This window comes from Archocentrus centrarchus, chromosome 24, assembly GCF_007364275.1.
Source record: "Archocentrus centrarchus isolate MPI-CPG fArcCen1 chromosome 24, fArcCen1, whole genome shotgun sequence".
NCBI classification, from domain to species: domain Eukaryota; kingdom Metazoa; phylum Chordata; class Actinopteri; order Cichliformes; family Cichlidae; genus Archocentrus; species Archocentrus centrarchus.
The window spans coordinates 10,924,119-10,940,480 of record NC_044369.1 but is presented as its reverse complement, the minus strand read 5'-3'; the positions used below and the strand labels follow the sequence as shown (position 1 = coordinate 10,940,480).

Below are 16,362 nucleotides of genomic sequence, written 5' to 3'. Positions count from 1 at the left end.
ACCTCTCAGTGCCTGTAAACATTTGAGCAGACAGCGTCTGCGTCTCCTCACAGTGGAGGTCAAACAGGACATGAACGTGCTTCCACAGCCAGTTCCCACATGAGGACAGGACATGATGTACACAGGCGTAGGACAACACAGACTATTTATTAAAAAAAAAACAAAAAAAAAAAACTGGGGAAATTGCTTGAAGATTGCACTGTTGTGATGGATTACAGAAGTGTACTGCAGAAACATTTAACATTTGCAGCTCACAGAGTCACCGTTTAGGTCTGCCAGCTAAACATTTTTTAATTATATTATTCTTGATTTATCACTTGATCCATAAAATTAAAAAAAAAAAAAATTTTTCAGTTCCCGAATTACCATCTTGAATTGCTTGTTTTGTACATCCAAGAATCCAAACCCACATAAGCCAAGATCAAAGTTGCTGAGCTTCTGCTTTCTTTGCTTTTTAAACATTTAATATCATCACCTTTGCTTTCTGTTATTTCCTTAGACTTATATTCACTTATGTTTAACTTAAAAGCACTGAGCAGTTGCCATGTTAATTCTTCATGGAATACAGCACCAAGGCAAGCTTGTTCAAAAATAAATATTTGCCATTTTCAACCAAATTACTTATACTGGCATGTTTTAAATTAGGACAGGACTTCTAAATCTTTAAGTGAATATGCTGAGGATGAGCTGTGCCAAAGAGGCTGCTTTTGGAAACAACACCTAATCAGCTGGGAAAGTTTGTTATTGCATGAGACTTCCAGCTCTTAAAGAAAAAAAAAAAAAAAAAAAAAAAAAAAACTTGTTTGGACATCTGACTTTAATGCTTATGCAAGAAATTGTCATCTTTTGTTCATTTGTCTCATTTCATAAATTAAGCAGTTATAAGTCCACGCAAGGATTAACAAGGATTTTTGGATGCATTTCTCCCACGTCCCATGTTAATTCTTACAAAACTGAAGAATAAAAACACTCCAGTATGCATGGCACAGTTACTCTGTTTGTTGGCCCTGCATACTCGGTTATACAAAATGGGCCCAATATGTCCATTATTTGAGAAACTAAAGATTCAGCGGAGATATGTGATTGAACATTTTTTAGTGGCAGTCACTTATTTTTTATGCTCACTGTAAGTCATATATGAAGATACCCATTTCAAATTCATTGTGGTGTTTTAGCTCAAGGTAACTGACAGCTGAGCACATCATTTTAAAAAGAATTTTTCACAAGCTTTTTTTTTTTCTAGAAATTTGGCTTTTTTTTTTTTTTTTTTTTTTTTTTTTTTTTTTTTTTAAGAACTGCAGCTATATAATTGTTGTTCCATGAGAACTGTATGGTTGGTTTGTGTTTTCATAACTCAATTTGATGAAAGACTGCAGGACCTTTTCTCAAGTTGAGAGGGTAGAAATATAATTAGTGAATACCTTGCTTTAAATACTTACAGCTGTTCCTGACTATAACAAAAATTACATGTTTATAACGTACAACTAACATACATCCAAAAGCCTCCACATCGTTTGAGAAAACGCTTGTTAAGCAGATGGAGGACGTCAGCAATCCGCAGCAGATAACTGAACCTAGCATCACCAATTGTCTTAATCATGTTTTTTTAAGCACTGTCCTGCAGCACAGCATGAACAGATGTTCTCGAAATGCCCCACATCTGAATCTGTCAGACAGACCTGATACAGCTTGACTAGTGTGCAAACTTCGACACAGCTCTGCATGTGGCCCCGCATGAGACACTGGCCTGACACTGCTAGTCTAAATATCCATTGAAGACTGAAATGTGCTTCAGCAAGCTGCTGATATGCCTTCTTATAAATCCATGCTGCTGTGGTGGTATGGGGTCTGATGTGGTTGACAGCAAGGAAATTCATACTTGGGTTCCAGTACTCTGAGAACTGCTGGTCCTCAAGACCAATTTCCTTGGTAAGGCATCTGTCATTTTTACAGAATGGATCATCTCTGTGCATTCTGTCTCACTTCTCCAGTTTGAACTGCAGAGCTGATGCTGGTTTAAGGAGACATTTTCCCACTATTGCACAGAGCATAGTTGGCTGGCTGCATCACATTTGTCATAACTGCTTAGCCTAACATGCATTACCAAACTGCTCACTCAATGCTCAACTAATGAGGTTAACATTACATTGCCTTAAACTGGTAGAGTACTTGCACATGAGAATACTGGTGCAACATAGTGTTCATCTCTCTGCTTTACCCGGCTCAAAATACATTCCTGCTTTGCATTTCGAACCAAATAAATTTAAAAAATAGTTCACACACAGGACAGTTTCAAGTCTTGCAATACATAAAAAAAAAAAAAAAAAAAAAAGTTTTTTTTTAATGCATTAAAGCCAGAATGTGCTAGAAACTTCTTGCATATCTGCAATTATTATTCCATAATCTGGTAATATTCCAGATATCATGTTGCTGTTACATAATGGAGCTCAGTATTGGATGCCTTCTGTTGTCCCAGAGAGATGATGACAGGACAGTGCAGAGACCAGGCACTCAACACTCCTGTACACAAAAACACCTTAATATAGATGCAAACTGAGAAGAAGCCCTGCAAAGGTCTGTTTCCTTTTGTTTTATATTTTTTTTAAATAATCCTATCAATAACCTACATGCGAAAAATACAATGCTGAACATGGTACAACTGAATTAAAATATGATGTGCGCAAGATGTTTTGGCAGAGTGCCTTGTGATACCTTCTGTCACTGCTCATGTACCAACCAACGGACCAGCCAGGTCATTAAGCTGACTACAGCTGACACACACAAGCACAGAAGTCGAGACTCTTCAGAGGAGAGCGATTCCTTTGGGCCATTATTAACCCATTAGATAATTAGCTTGTTCCAGCACACATGACTCGACTGACAACTCATTCTTGTAAACACGATGACAGCATCACGTGTCGACCTATGGGAGAAGTCTCTAGGTCATACAGCAACAATAAGTTATCAAGAATGAAGCCGCTTGTTTGCCCAGAATGCATGCACACACAATTATCCTTGTTAGGTCAGTAATTTATCAGGCTGAAACATCACATGTTTAAAGTGCTCTTGTTTGTGTAAGAGCTTAACACATGCAATCTTCACCCACGAGTACACTCGCATACCTATTGTGCTTCTGCTTTAAGCATGAATTACCCTCAGCCTTTATATGACTGTGCAAGTAGTCAAACTGTTGGTGGAGCAGATTTACAGATTCCTGCTTTAACAGCTTAAAGGGGATGCTGATGTTAAACACATGCATTGAGCTGTGTATAGGAGAAACAGGTAAGGTTTCTGAGGTGTCCCTCAGGGTGAGGTATAGCTTTGCAAGAACAGAACTACCTTCCTGCTATAAAAACTGGTGAATTTTATTATAAAAGTAGTACTACAAGGGGACCAAAAGCAGTCCACAATGCAACATAAATTTGAGGGGGGGAAAAAAAAAAAAAAAAAAAAGTAGCAAATCTGAAGCTGAATAGAAAGTGAATGAATAAAGAGGTCAGGTATGTTTGAATTGCACTGAACTAAAGAGCGCTCTGTGCAGGTGCTCGTGGCCGTCCTCGCTGCTGCTTTGTTTCATTGCTGGCAAGCGAGAAGCAAAGTGAGGTCAGTTTCCATTATGCACAATCGCATAATCCCAGCTTGTGTAATTCCCTTTTAAAAAGCCTCCTTCTGGTGTTTCCCAGGAGTTGACAAACCAGCGATCCAACGTGGACGGGCCTCTACTCACTGGCAGCTTTACCAGTCGTGTTCCCGCCAAATTTCCGGCCTCCAAATTGTTTTGCCAGCAGGAGAACTCGGATTCTTCTCACTAGCAAAAATTTACACTAAACACCAACACTGCAGCTTTTATATGAGGATGCCACTTCTTATTAGGACTATAGATTTCGTAACAATTCCTCCTGAAACATGTGCACCCAGTGTCCGTGAGCAGATTAGTACCATATCTAAAAACTATAATCCAGCCCATTCTAAAACCCTTTCTTTGTTGTTCACTTCTTTTTGTGCTGCCATCTGCTTCTACCAGGACAATCACGCCACTCAAGGGGGAGTTCTCGGAGGGCATTAGCAGCATGTTTATTAAAAGCCAAATTATTACTCCTAGAGAATATTAGCCATGGTTTTCTGCTTCATCCCCCATTTTGTGTGCTCTAAAGTTAGCATCAGTGCACCCCACTCAGAAACAGGATACAGATGAGTGTATAACCTAATATTCTTTTTCTCCCACCCAAAGTAAACCTCAAGCCATTTTTCAGGCAACACATCACTGATCATGTTTCTCATAACAGCCTAGAAGAGCTCATAAAACATTTGAATCCTGTAATAAAACAGTCATTTGTTCCATATGTAGGTGAGAAACTGGAGTGCATTTGTTCCATTTGTCATAGGATAGCTACAGGGAAATACTCAAGATCTGCATGTGATGACTGATTGAAGGTAATCACATGCATCAGTCACTTGGAGTGTAATTTAGTCCTTTGTAGCTTGGAAGGATGCATTCTAATCAAGTATGGGCCCAGAAAGCAGTATGGACAGCACTTTGCATTTGCCTGGAGTTATTACTAAATGCCCAATAAAACAAGCACTTGTGCTGCCTTAGCAGTCTTGTGTCTTAGCAGCACAAGTCAGGAGACAAGCAAAACAGCGTTAGTTCCCTGTGAATACAGAAAAGGGGCTCCCTCGCTGATCAAAGAATTAATGAGGAAAAGGCAGACACCAAAGATGGCCGAGCATAATCTATGCAGCCCACAAACACATCTCTAATTAAAACAGAGCTTCAACTATTCCGCACAATAAGCATGAAGTAGAAGCCTCCAGTAGTAATAATTCTTATTCAGTGCAGCCTGGCTTCATCCAGGATTGGTGCTTTTGGCTGCAGACCAACACCACCACTGGATCATCAGCCCTAGAAAACTCATCTGCAGGGGATCGGGACAAATGCAATGATCTATAACACCAACACCTTTCCCTCATTGTGAGACTAGTACAAGGCCATCATTTAAAAGATTCCTCACCAAGAAGGCATTTCACTAGGAAAATGTCTGTTGTAAAAGCTTGTCCTGCTAGAAAGTCATTTACCATTTAGCCTCTTTACATCCAGACTTGTCTGACACATGCAACATATTCAAGGGTCATTCAATCTCAGCTAATCAAATTATAAAAACTACTTGACCATCAGATTACCCTGAAAACAAAATTCCACAGGAGAGATAATTCAAAAAGGAGTTATGCAAAATTTCAGTTCCCTACTGTCATTAGTTTTTACACACTTGTGTTAAATTGAAAATATACCTTAAATTGAAGTCAATTTACTGTGTAGGTTGGATAAAGAATGTGATACCCTAATCAAAAGCCAGTTGGAGTCATGAGGTAGGAAAGCTGGAGTGTGATCAGTGAAACAAGAGTGTGGGTTAGAGCACCACTGACTTATAAAAACCATTTGAGCTTGCTTACAAAAAGCTTATGCTCTGATCTCAGGAAAAGATAATTTACATCAAGCTGGAATGGGTTACAAAGTAATCTCAAGAGTTTTGATACTCGTTTATCAGTACACATGAAAACTGCCTATAAATGGAGAGTTTCAGTAGGAAGAAATGATTGGAGTTAGTCACTATTTCTGGGCCTGCAGTCATCCAGATGAAAGTCATGCTGCGAGGTTGCATGACTGGGCAGCACGGAGCAGCACACCAGGTTCACGTGAAACAAGGGTGAACTGGAAGAACTTGCAGCCTCAGATCCCTCTGAAATTTGATGTCAAAGTGCACTACATCCTCAGCTTTGTGTAAAGTCTGCCAGTGCTACAGTTAGGACCACACTGCCTACAACATCAGAGCAACCCGTCAGCTAGTGTGGCCTGAAGTCTAACAGCTATGACAGGATTATTCACGAGACAAAGACTCAAGAACAAAGAGTCATATGATCAGCTTACACTAACGAGGCAGAACACTGGTGGGATAATAGGGAAGGCTCCAGCCGATGAGAAATATGTGGACTGTGAAGTCCAGTCTGGTGCCTCTGGTGTGGAAAACATTTCAATGGAAAAAAGAGAGAAAACAAAAAAAACAAAAAAAAAAAAAAGACTCCAACACATTTGGCATTTTTAACCACAGTGAACTGTTCAGTATTGTGGCTGTGGTGTAAAAAGGTTTGTTTACACCTAAAATTGCAGTCTGCAGCACTGATGGTGCGACCTGTAATGAAGTAATAGCCTGTTAGCTCCGACTGGATCACTAGTGATGCAGTGGAGTAAAGAGTGTATATCACACTTGAAATTACTTCCAAATTGTGCCATAACCTTTGTGCATCAAATACCAGTACATAGCAAAACAATTACTTGTATGGCTTTAAAAATCCAACAATTGCATTTCCAGACTTTAGATTTTGAGAGTTTTGTAACAGAAAGAGCAGCTAGTCCCTAAATTCTGTCCAGCCAGTTAATTACAGTACAGCCCCCAAAACTATATAAATATGCACCAAATGGCCAAAAGAGACCAAACCTTTTAACCCTGACAGGCTTCAGTGCCTCTCTTCCTAGTGAGTCTTGCAGAATCACAGAAAGCTCATGTGAGTCAGTGTTTGGGAAAACCAAACTAGCTAGGACTGAGGCAATTCAAATGACATGGAAATAAATGTACCATTCTGTGACGTCGCTACCACAGTTTGTACACAATTTAAAAAAAAAAAAAAAAAAAAAAAAAAAAAAAGGACTACTTTTAACAACAAACAGTGTTTTTCCACAGCCTGATGCAGATGTCAGCAGAGATGTCAGCATACACTCCAGTGTAACTAAATGGAGTGCTACTTCCTTTAAGTATACCAAGGATGCTGTAACCCAATCAATAACTGACCCTTTAAATAGCCCTTTTGTTGCTTATTACTGCACAAGTGATCTAAACCAAGTCTGAATACAAACCCAGGAGAGATGTGAATAAAAGCAGAAACTCAACTGAGAAATACCACAACTCCCTGATGTCTTCACACTAATTTATTGATGCATCAGGTGCTATATAGCCCATTTAAATCATCTCGTGAGCTGCAGTACAATTATGAGCCTCTGGGATGTTAAAAAAAAATTAATTTGCAGCTATATTTCTTGAATAAAGACTTGTTTGTCTTCACTTATGAACACAGATCTTAACAACTGGAGGCGGGGGGTTATTAGGTAATAAATTCACTGTTCATAACATGCTATCCAACAGTCACCATTTACACATCTGGCAGAGTTGGAGTAGCATTAGGATCCAGATACAGTTGCATTTATGCCCCTGGGGAAATAACATGGTTTCTTATCTGTTAAATGTTCAATTGTCACCAAGTAGTTGCAAACTTTGCTTATAAAGGACTTTTTGTTGGAAAGAAGTGCTTTCTTTGCCTGAAGATAATTATGAGAACAATGAGTCACTGCCAATATAAAAAAAAAAAAAAAAAAAAAAAAAATACTTGTTAAGGAGAAATATTTATTTCAGAGTAGTGTACCTGGTGCCGAACAGTTCTTCTGCTCCGTTTCGTTTTCTGGTACTGAAGCCATTAGCCGTCTCCCCCAGTGTTCATAGTCCGGATGTCCCTCCAAAATCATCCCATGGCCTGAAACAGAATATAAACAGCTTTGGTTATCACATGTTAACATGAATACAGGATCTCACTTCTAGTCAAATGTACAGCAGATGTTACATAATGGAAGGAAACACTCCCAGAAAAATCCTAAAACCCTTTTATTTTGCTCAAGGAAAGTCTTAAAACTCCATATACGTTTCAGACATGCAATAAAAACCAACATGGCTTCTGTTACACAAAAGTATGATCCATGACCCAAAACACCCATGATCTAAAAATCACGCACAATCATCCAAAACAAGGTTGCTTTCCTTTAATCCCTTAAAAGTTTCAATTCATGTAGAAATGACATGCTCATCCAGCAGCAGCAATAACATATCAAAACACAGCTGTGCCATTATGCTGTTTTGTTTTTTGGATTTTTTGGGGGGGGGAGGTAATTTTTCATTAAACTGTTTTTAAGCCTCTAATGAGAACAGGAAAAACAGCAGTCACAAATCTATTATGTAAAATCAGAACAACCAGCTTAGCAGTGCTTTCAAATTGCAGTTTACATAAAATGGTGCAAAGGCGTTGTTGAAATGAGGAAGCAGTAAATTTTGACATGATTAAGTAGTTCTAATGTTACATTACTAAAAATACCATGAGGAGTAATGTCTGCATTCACTCACATCAGCTGCTTGTCAGCAGACCTCTAAAAGCTCCAAATGTAACAGAACACACAAAGAAAGACTTGAATGGCGCAGTAGACTTACAGGTCGGCTCCCTGACCATGTGAAAGTCTGTTTAATCACTCTCGGCTTTATGATGCTGAACAAGTACTGTTCAAGACAAAGGACAGAACATGCTTAAAACAAGTTGTACAAATTATATCAGTGCTTGGTTCCCTCTTCCTTCACCAAAAAGTCCACAATGACATGAAATTGCCTTTTTTGTCTTTTTAAAAAAAAAAAAAAAAAAAAAAAAAAAAAAAGGGACAGATTAACAGATTTAAATAGCTACAGATTAATAATTTTTAGATTAAAGCAAATTAAAGACTACACACCGCACTGCTCAGGACAGCTCAATCAAATCCATTCATCCAATCAATTTTTTTTTTTTTTTAAATCCAATTAAGGGTTAGGTGGGGACTGTAACCCATTGCAACTGCCACAGGGTGACAGGCAGGGTACACCCTGGAGAGGTCACCAATCTACCATATGACTAGAAGTTCAGACAGACAACCATTCACACTCAACACCCACAGGCAATTCACAATCACAAATTAACCATATACACAAGAAACCTAGTCAAACACTAGGCTGTAACCCAGGATGGTTTAGCTGTGTGGTGACAATGCTAACTACTAGCAGCTCTAGTAGCTTGTTCATAACATTGAACATTTTGAGGTAGAGGTCAGTAAATCTCCCATTTCAACAGCATTTACATATTAAATTATGAATGTTAACCTGAGGGCACACACATTTAACCATTTGACTGTTAACTAGCTATGTCCTGGTAGCCACATTAGCAGTCTATTATCCTAAAGGCAGCAGTTAGCGGCTTATAAAATAATGTGGGAGAATTTTGTCCATTTTCTTCCCATGGTATCGAATATTTTCCAGGGTATTGGTACTAAGTTTGAAATCCATGACCGCCCTAGTCTACTCTGTCCATTCAGCTAAAATTTTTTGGACTAAAAATAATTTTTTGTTACCACTTTTCTCCATCTTTAGGTGCTGGTCTGCACATGACAATCAGTTTACCTGAACTTTTTTTGCCAAGAGACACCTGCGTGTATGTGAAGCTGCAGGGCGTACAATAAAAAATAAAGAGCTGAAGTGCTGTTAAACCATTAAAAACTGCATCAATAAAGATAATCCTGTATAATTTTCCGGTCTGAACAATAAAAATGTTTTAATTAAATAAGTGCAATTTAGCATTGAATTTCACATTTTCCTACCCCAACCAACTTCCACTTTATTTTTGGTTTTGTTTTTTTTTTTTTGTTTTTGTTTTTTTTTTTTTTAAAAGGCCTCTACCTGGGCTAAATTGTATTTAGTGTGGTGACAATGAAGTACTTGCGCACTTTCAATCCAGTAGAGTTAGACAGCCTGAAGATCAGCAGGCACTTGACAAACAGACTGTACACAAGGCGACTGCAGCTGCTTCCTACAGTTCTCCAATCCAAAAGACCAAAACCCTCCAGTCATCGCTCCAACCTGTTCCTTCTCACTAACCAGCTTGGTTACACTCCCGTTCTGCCTCTCCCCATTGTTGCTTGATTTCTTTTTAAGCAATGCTCACATTAAAATACTGTCCAATATGATGTCAGGGTAAGAACATGAAGACTAATGTGCAGATACTAAACACTAAGTGCCAAGAGATGCTTTTCGATATTGTGTTAATAGGCTGAACTTTCACATTAACACATTAATAAACTGTAGACCTGAAGGACCTCCCCCCCTTTAGAAAACTGTGCATACAGTAAGAACTTAAATGCAATTTGTACTGACAGTTGCATGGAATCACTTGACCACAACCTTGAAGCCTTACGACCGATGTTTCTCAGAAGCCTAAACAAGATAATTGCATGCGTGTGCAAACACTGCTCACAGTTCACTGCTTTCTCAGTGCCAAGCATCTGAAAGGAAAAACAATGAAGACATGATTCTGTCAGTATTTATAGTCTTTTGTTTTGCACAACATTGCTGGCTTATGCTACAGCCGCTTTCTTCTCCCAGTTGACCCGTTTTGATTAGCTGCATTATTCTCTGCATTTAAATCTTCATGTTCTGGCATTGTGAAGATCTTTAAGGTTGCTAATACCCCTGATTAATCCTTGTTAGTTTGTCAGCAGGAAATGTCGTGAATTTAAGAGGCTGATTGGAATTTGGTTGACAGGGAAATGAGTCAGTAATGACTTCATTTATCTTTGTGGAACTGAGATCAATAAGGAGGCATTTTTAAACAGCTCAAACTACTAAGAATTAGCTTTCTGCATTTTGTTTTAAATAAAATGCCACCTATTCATTTTCAAAAGTTTTAAAATTGACCACTGAGGGTAACCTTGGGATCTAGGAACACATTTGCAATTCATTATAGTGTTTTCTTATATTAGATTTGGGCCTTACACTAAATTAATATTTGATTCGAGTCTCTTTTTTCCTCTCATTTACAGGGTCAAGAAGTCAGCAAATCTTGAGTGGCTAAAAAGGTTTAACATTAGAGCTTCTAGATGTCCATTAATCAACTAGTTAATGAACAGAAAGTTAGCCATTACCCAGCAAACATTCCAGCACTGAGCATTTTGTTTAAGAATCCAGTCAGTAAGTGGCCATATTGTATTCAATTTTTCTCAATGTCAGTGATTTTCCTTGGACTTTACAAAGGTCTGATTAGATGACTGGTGGGTGTAGATATGGCCACAGGGGCCCCTGATCTAATTACTACATTGCAGTTTTTTAACCACTGGATCACCAACATGTGTGCAATTAATCTGATAATGTCAAATGACCCAAAGCAACATTTAAGTGACATAACCCATCAGTGGCTGCAGTAAGAATGAGGGGCATAAAGAAGGAATTTAGGTCATATAAAACCATAAAGTTGATACAGAATGCTTAGGGTGGATGGACTGATTTTAACACAAAAATTTGCAGTTTGTTTAAAGAAATGGTCCACATTAATTCTCTTAATGACATGGCTCCCATATCAGCAAACACACCCTAACCTTAAAAGAACAAACTTATTTTTACTCCAGCTATGATCTTTCCCTACTGTGTTCCTTTGTCCCCAAACAAATCCTTCAAATCACTGTCATGTTTTAAAATTGTTCATTTATTTTCATTAAAATTAATTTATCAGATCATGTGGGGTATATCTTCTGCTCCTAACTCTCTTCCATCAACTATCAAGACAAATGAGATTGATGGGACAAGTACATCTGTCATTCTGTGCATGTTACTATTATTTGGCACATGTAACATGCAAATTAAGGCCATCACAATATTAGATTCTCAGTTCAGAAGTATCACGAACAACAACAACAACAAAAAAAAAGAATATTGCAGTATCTTCAGAAAATTTGAGAAATAGTACTAAGGCTATCATTCAAATTCATCCATAACTTGGGTGTTGTCCTAATGCAATTAAACTTATAATGCAAGTGGAGGTTACTAGAGTCTGTTAAATATACAAAAGCATACAAAGAACAATTGCTGTTTTTGCACCACTGAGGAGTTGATATTTCATCTTTGAAAATCATGTGTATCGTCAATACATATTTATGACCAGTGACCAATAGTGTAAACTGAACTAGAATTGATTAAAAAATAAGAAGACTAATAATAGGGACAAAATCCAGGTATTTTAAACAAAAAAACAAAAAAAAGATCGCAACTACACTTCTAGCCAACCATACAGACCATAATAGCACAGCAGTAATCATCCTCCATCCAGGCAGATCGACCAAGGACAGCCATCCCTCAATCTCCCTCTGCTTATGATTATTCACATTCTTTTAGTCAGAAACATCTCCAGGTCATTTAGACCTCCCCATCCCCCACCACCACCCACCCATTGCCAGCACAGTCAGCCCCTCTGCAGCTACCTATCAGAGCTCAGCCCTGCCCCGCTTCGCAAAACACCTGCTCTACTTGCCCACGTGAGGCGTCTTCACACATACACATACAGCCCTATCAGCATGCATGACAACATGTTGCGCCCCACCCCTCTTCATGAAGATGTAACTCAGGAGTAGTACATCAAATCCCATCCATCTGGACCATTCAGCATATCATCACCACCCTATATTGCCATCAATCAAAAGGATGGCAAGCACAGGGCACAGATTTTCCAGTGACATGAGACATGCAGGTCCCTGTTGTGATGTTTGAAAAATGACATAGGGCACAGCTATTGAATTAGACAGATTTAATTATGCCGAGCTTTGGGTCTCATGGTTTAAAAAGGAAATTAATTTCTTTTTTTTTTCCCCTCCCCACATGTCACCTTGAAATCCCACCATACACCACCACCAAGACTGCAGCTGCTGGTCAAAGAGGCTAAAACTGAAGAGGAAGCCTGCTGTCAAGTGCCTTCACATGAGCAGTTACTGTGTGGGTCAAGCAAACTTGATTTAATGAAAAAGGGAAGCCATTGGTGACCAAAGGGGGCTTTCTTTGGCTCTCAGAGCCTGTCTTTTGAGATAAGAGATTTGCACCAGCCTCTATGATATCCTCCAGAATAATCTTTTAAGCCTCTTCTTGTTTTTAACGTAATTAATAAAACTCCCTGACATGTCTTTAGGGATCTACAGTCAGGCAGGACCAGTGGTGACTTGACACCTGCTTTCAGCCCTGGAGCTTACTAAGTGGTTTCAGATGGACAAATCTCACGACGGAATCTGGTGCTGAGGCTTACGGGATAAAGCACACCAATCCCACTTCTTTCATGTGAAAAGTCCTGAATGCAGTACCAAGTTTCCTTTGCGCTAAAAACGCTAACAAAATCTGTCTTGGCACTGAACGCGGTTTCGAAGTTCCTTCTGTATGAACAGTACTGTCCTGGAGGTGTGTTCTGTCTAGTTAACCCATGATCCCAGTGGTGTGTCGGATACTCTTCCCTAGCAAAATGTCAAGGTTGGCGGTTAGATTACATAACTGTGTGTGAGGCTGTGTGGGATGCTCTGCGTGTCAGTGTTTGCACGGAGTTTTGAGATGTGTGAATAGGGGGGTATGTTGCTTAGAGTGTTTGCATCGCAACAAAAAAAAAAAAAAAAAAAAAAAAAAAAAAGAAAGAAAGCATTAAATCGTTTGTTTTAGCCCACACCTCGGACTTCAGCTCTGAATATTGCAACATCCGAAACGATAAAACATCCCCACTGTTTACCCTCCACCCCTCCCCTCTAAATCATCATCAGTGGCCTCTGCGTAAAAATCGGCATCCCTCGATCGCCATGCGGAACCCGTGAGCGTAATGATGCTCGTGATCCAGAGTGAGCAATGGTGTGTGTGTAGCCCAGGGGCAGATGTGATAATGCCAGCATTAACTGCGATCCCGAACGCTAATGTAGTGTGATCGAAAATACATCTGGCACCAAAAGGTAGATCTTGTGAGAACAAAAGCGCAAAACAACTAAAAGGCAAATAGCGAGGGGTCGGAAGGTTGTCTGAAGTGTGCACGTTAAGCATGAGGTGCGCGTGTGCCGTGATGAGCCTGGCTTTCAATTTAAAAAAAAAAAAAAAAAAAAAACGTGCCGCTGCCACGGCGCGCACACTGCGGCATATACTGTCAAACAGACGCATGTATACGCTAGAACATGTATTATTTTTTTTAAATGCATGACAATAATATGCACAGCTGACTTTCTAGGGAGTGTGATGGGCCAGAAACACCAGGTGCAAAATTCTGTTTTAATGCAAACTATATGGATATGAATGACAAAGGCACCAAATACGCATTTTGGGAAGGAAACGGACCATTTGGTGCTTGAAAAATATTTTTGATCTTAAGCCCTTGCCACCGAAGCCTGATGGTTTGTTCCTGTGACAGATATAACGGGGTACATGATTACACTGCAGATTTGTGAGCCGCTCTGCTCCGTCCTCTGTTCTCTCTACCCCGGTGGAGCCCTCCACACTCACCTGTCTTGGTCAGTAGCGCCGACATGGTCCACGCTACGAACAGGACACTGCAGATAAAGCAGACCTGCACGAATAACATCTCCCTCCTCTTGCGAACTTTAAAAATCTTCGCAATTATTGTCTTTTTGGAGGGGCTCACGTTGTCGGTGTCGTGCTGCTCCATGCTTTGCAGCTCGGCCGGCGGCCACTTTTTGCGTCCTTGAGCCGAAGAAACTGCCACCACGCTTGCCTCTTCACACGGAACACAACCGGGATGTGACCCTCATTTCAAGTCGTCCAGTGTGCAGATGGAGAGTAGTGAAGCGGACAGTTTTTCCCCTTCTTGTCTCCGCTGCTGAGAAGATGTCTTTCAGCTGCCCGGGACTGGTGACTGAGCAATGACAAGGCGGTCAAATTCCGATATGTCTCCAAATCAGTTTAGTGGTGCTCCTGAATTCGGATTCTGCAACAGAACGTATGTCGAATGGGCTCCTATTGCAACCCGCATCCTGTCCCGTAAAAAAAAAGGGGGGGGAAAGCAATAGCTATTATCTATCCGTGGCAGCCTATAGTTTCTGTGTTTTGCATAAAATGCGCCAGTGTTCAGTCACAAACGTGGAATCGCTCAGCTGCGCCGTTTCGCAAACCACACGCACCTGCGCCTGTTAAGTGAAACCAATCCGTGCTCATCAAGGTTAATTGTTAAATTCAGGAAGCCGTCGTGCCGCTCGCCTCGCTTGGGCGCCTCCCCCTCCGCATGAAGTCCTCCTCAGTGCAGGAAAGCCGTTCTGATGATGAGAGAGGACCATCAGCTCCCCGTGCTTCCAGCTGCCCTCCTACTCTGTGCCCTTCATCCTCTCCAATGAGACCGGGCTCCTTTAACTTTCCCGAGTACTGCATGTGCAAACAGCCAGAGGGGGTGGGGGTAAGGGGATCTTCCTTCTTCTATCGCTCCACTGTCCACCTTAGAAACAACTGGGAGCTGGTCATCGATCACACGGGACTCCAAAGTCATGCGATCTCTTATATGATTTGACCGTCGACTAGGCAAGTTCAGTCATGCTGGTTAAAAGAGAGGTAACCCAAAACACCCCTATCCCAGCACTGCTGAGTTATGAAACCAAATCTAATGTTTCTGGGTCTCCAGGCACTTAATAACTGCCCTTCAAGTCACCTGCTATCCTCATTTTCATGCTGAATAAGTGAGGTGATGGATCTTCTGTCTCAATGGCATAGAAGTATATAAGTCAAAACCAGAGTTTTTACAGTTCTAACAAGCTTGAAGTCAATATTTGGTATGGCCACCTTTATTCTTCAACACAACTTGAACTCTCTTTGCCAAGCTTTCTTGTAATTTCTTTAAGTAGTCTTCATGAATAGTTTTCCAGGCTTCTTGAAGCCTGGATGACATCCAAAGCTCTTCTTTGGATGTGGTCTGCCATTTGTTCTGTCAAGATGATCCCACACTGCTTCAATAATATCGAGGTCTGGGCTCTGGGGAGACCAATCCATGGCTGATTGTGTTCCATTGTGTGTTTTTTCTCTCCAGGTATGATTTGAGTGCATTGGCAGTGTGTTTGGGATCATTGTTGTGCTAAAAAGAAAAAGGAAGATGTTGCCAATCAACGTCCTGACCTTCTCCATACAGTAGATGTTGATTATGATTTGAACCAAAAATTTCAAATTTGGATTCATCACTCCATGAGAGCCTTGGTCTTATGGAGGACCATTTCTAGTGAAGCTTCAATGAACAGTGGTCGGATCAACTGGATGGCCAGATCTTTGCTGGACTTTATTTACTATTTCTTAAGCACATGACTTCCAGATACTGTTCATCTGCTGTAATGGTTTTTTGGCCTGGTACTTCTTCGTTTGTCCTCTATTTGTCTGGTTTCATCAAAGTTTCTGTTTTTTAAGGATGCGCTGCACACTATGCTGAAATATTCCAAGCTTTCTGCTCGTAGCTCTTTGGGAATCACCTTTTTGGTGCAAAAATACTATTTTTATGCCTGTAAAATGGCATTATCTTTGGCGTTTTTTATCTATTCAGCTGAAAAAATGAGAACAGATTGTTACTTGTAGCCTGTTGTAAAAACATAAAGTGCCTAAAGATGTGTGATATGTATGTGTAGACAACATCGGTTCATCCCTTGAGTTAGGTGCCTTTTTTATGCTTAAGTGATTCATAGGTCAGTGTTAAGTGACT

The 16,362-nt window shown here is 40.1% G+C and overlaps 1 protein-coding gene across 1 annotated transcript in view; it reads right to left on the bottom strand.

Moving 5' to 3' along the window:
• Positions 1 to 14,972, bottom strand: part of slc24a4b (solute carrier family 24 member 4b) — a 34,425-nt gene extending 19,453 nt beyond the window's left edge. Inside the window, 2 exon segments of the mRNA XM_030721473.1 lie at positions 7,474 to 7,581; positions 14,178 to 14,972. Coding sequence (XP_030577333.1) covers positions 7,474 to 7,581; positions 14,178 to 14,340 — 271 coding nt within the window. The 5' untranslated portion in view covers positions 14,341 to 14,972.
• Positions 14,973 to 16,362: the final 1,390 nt, after the last annotated feature.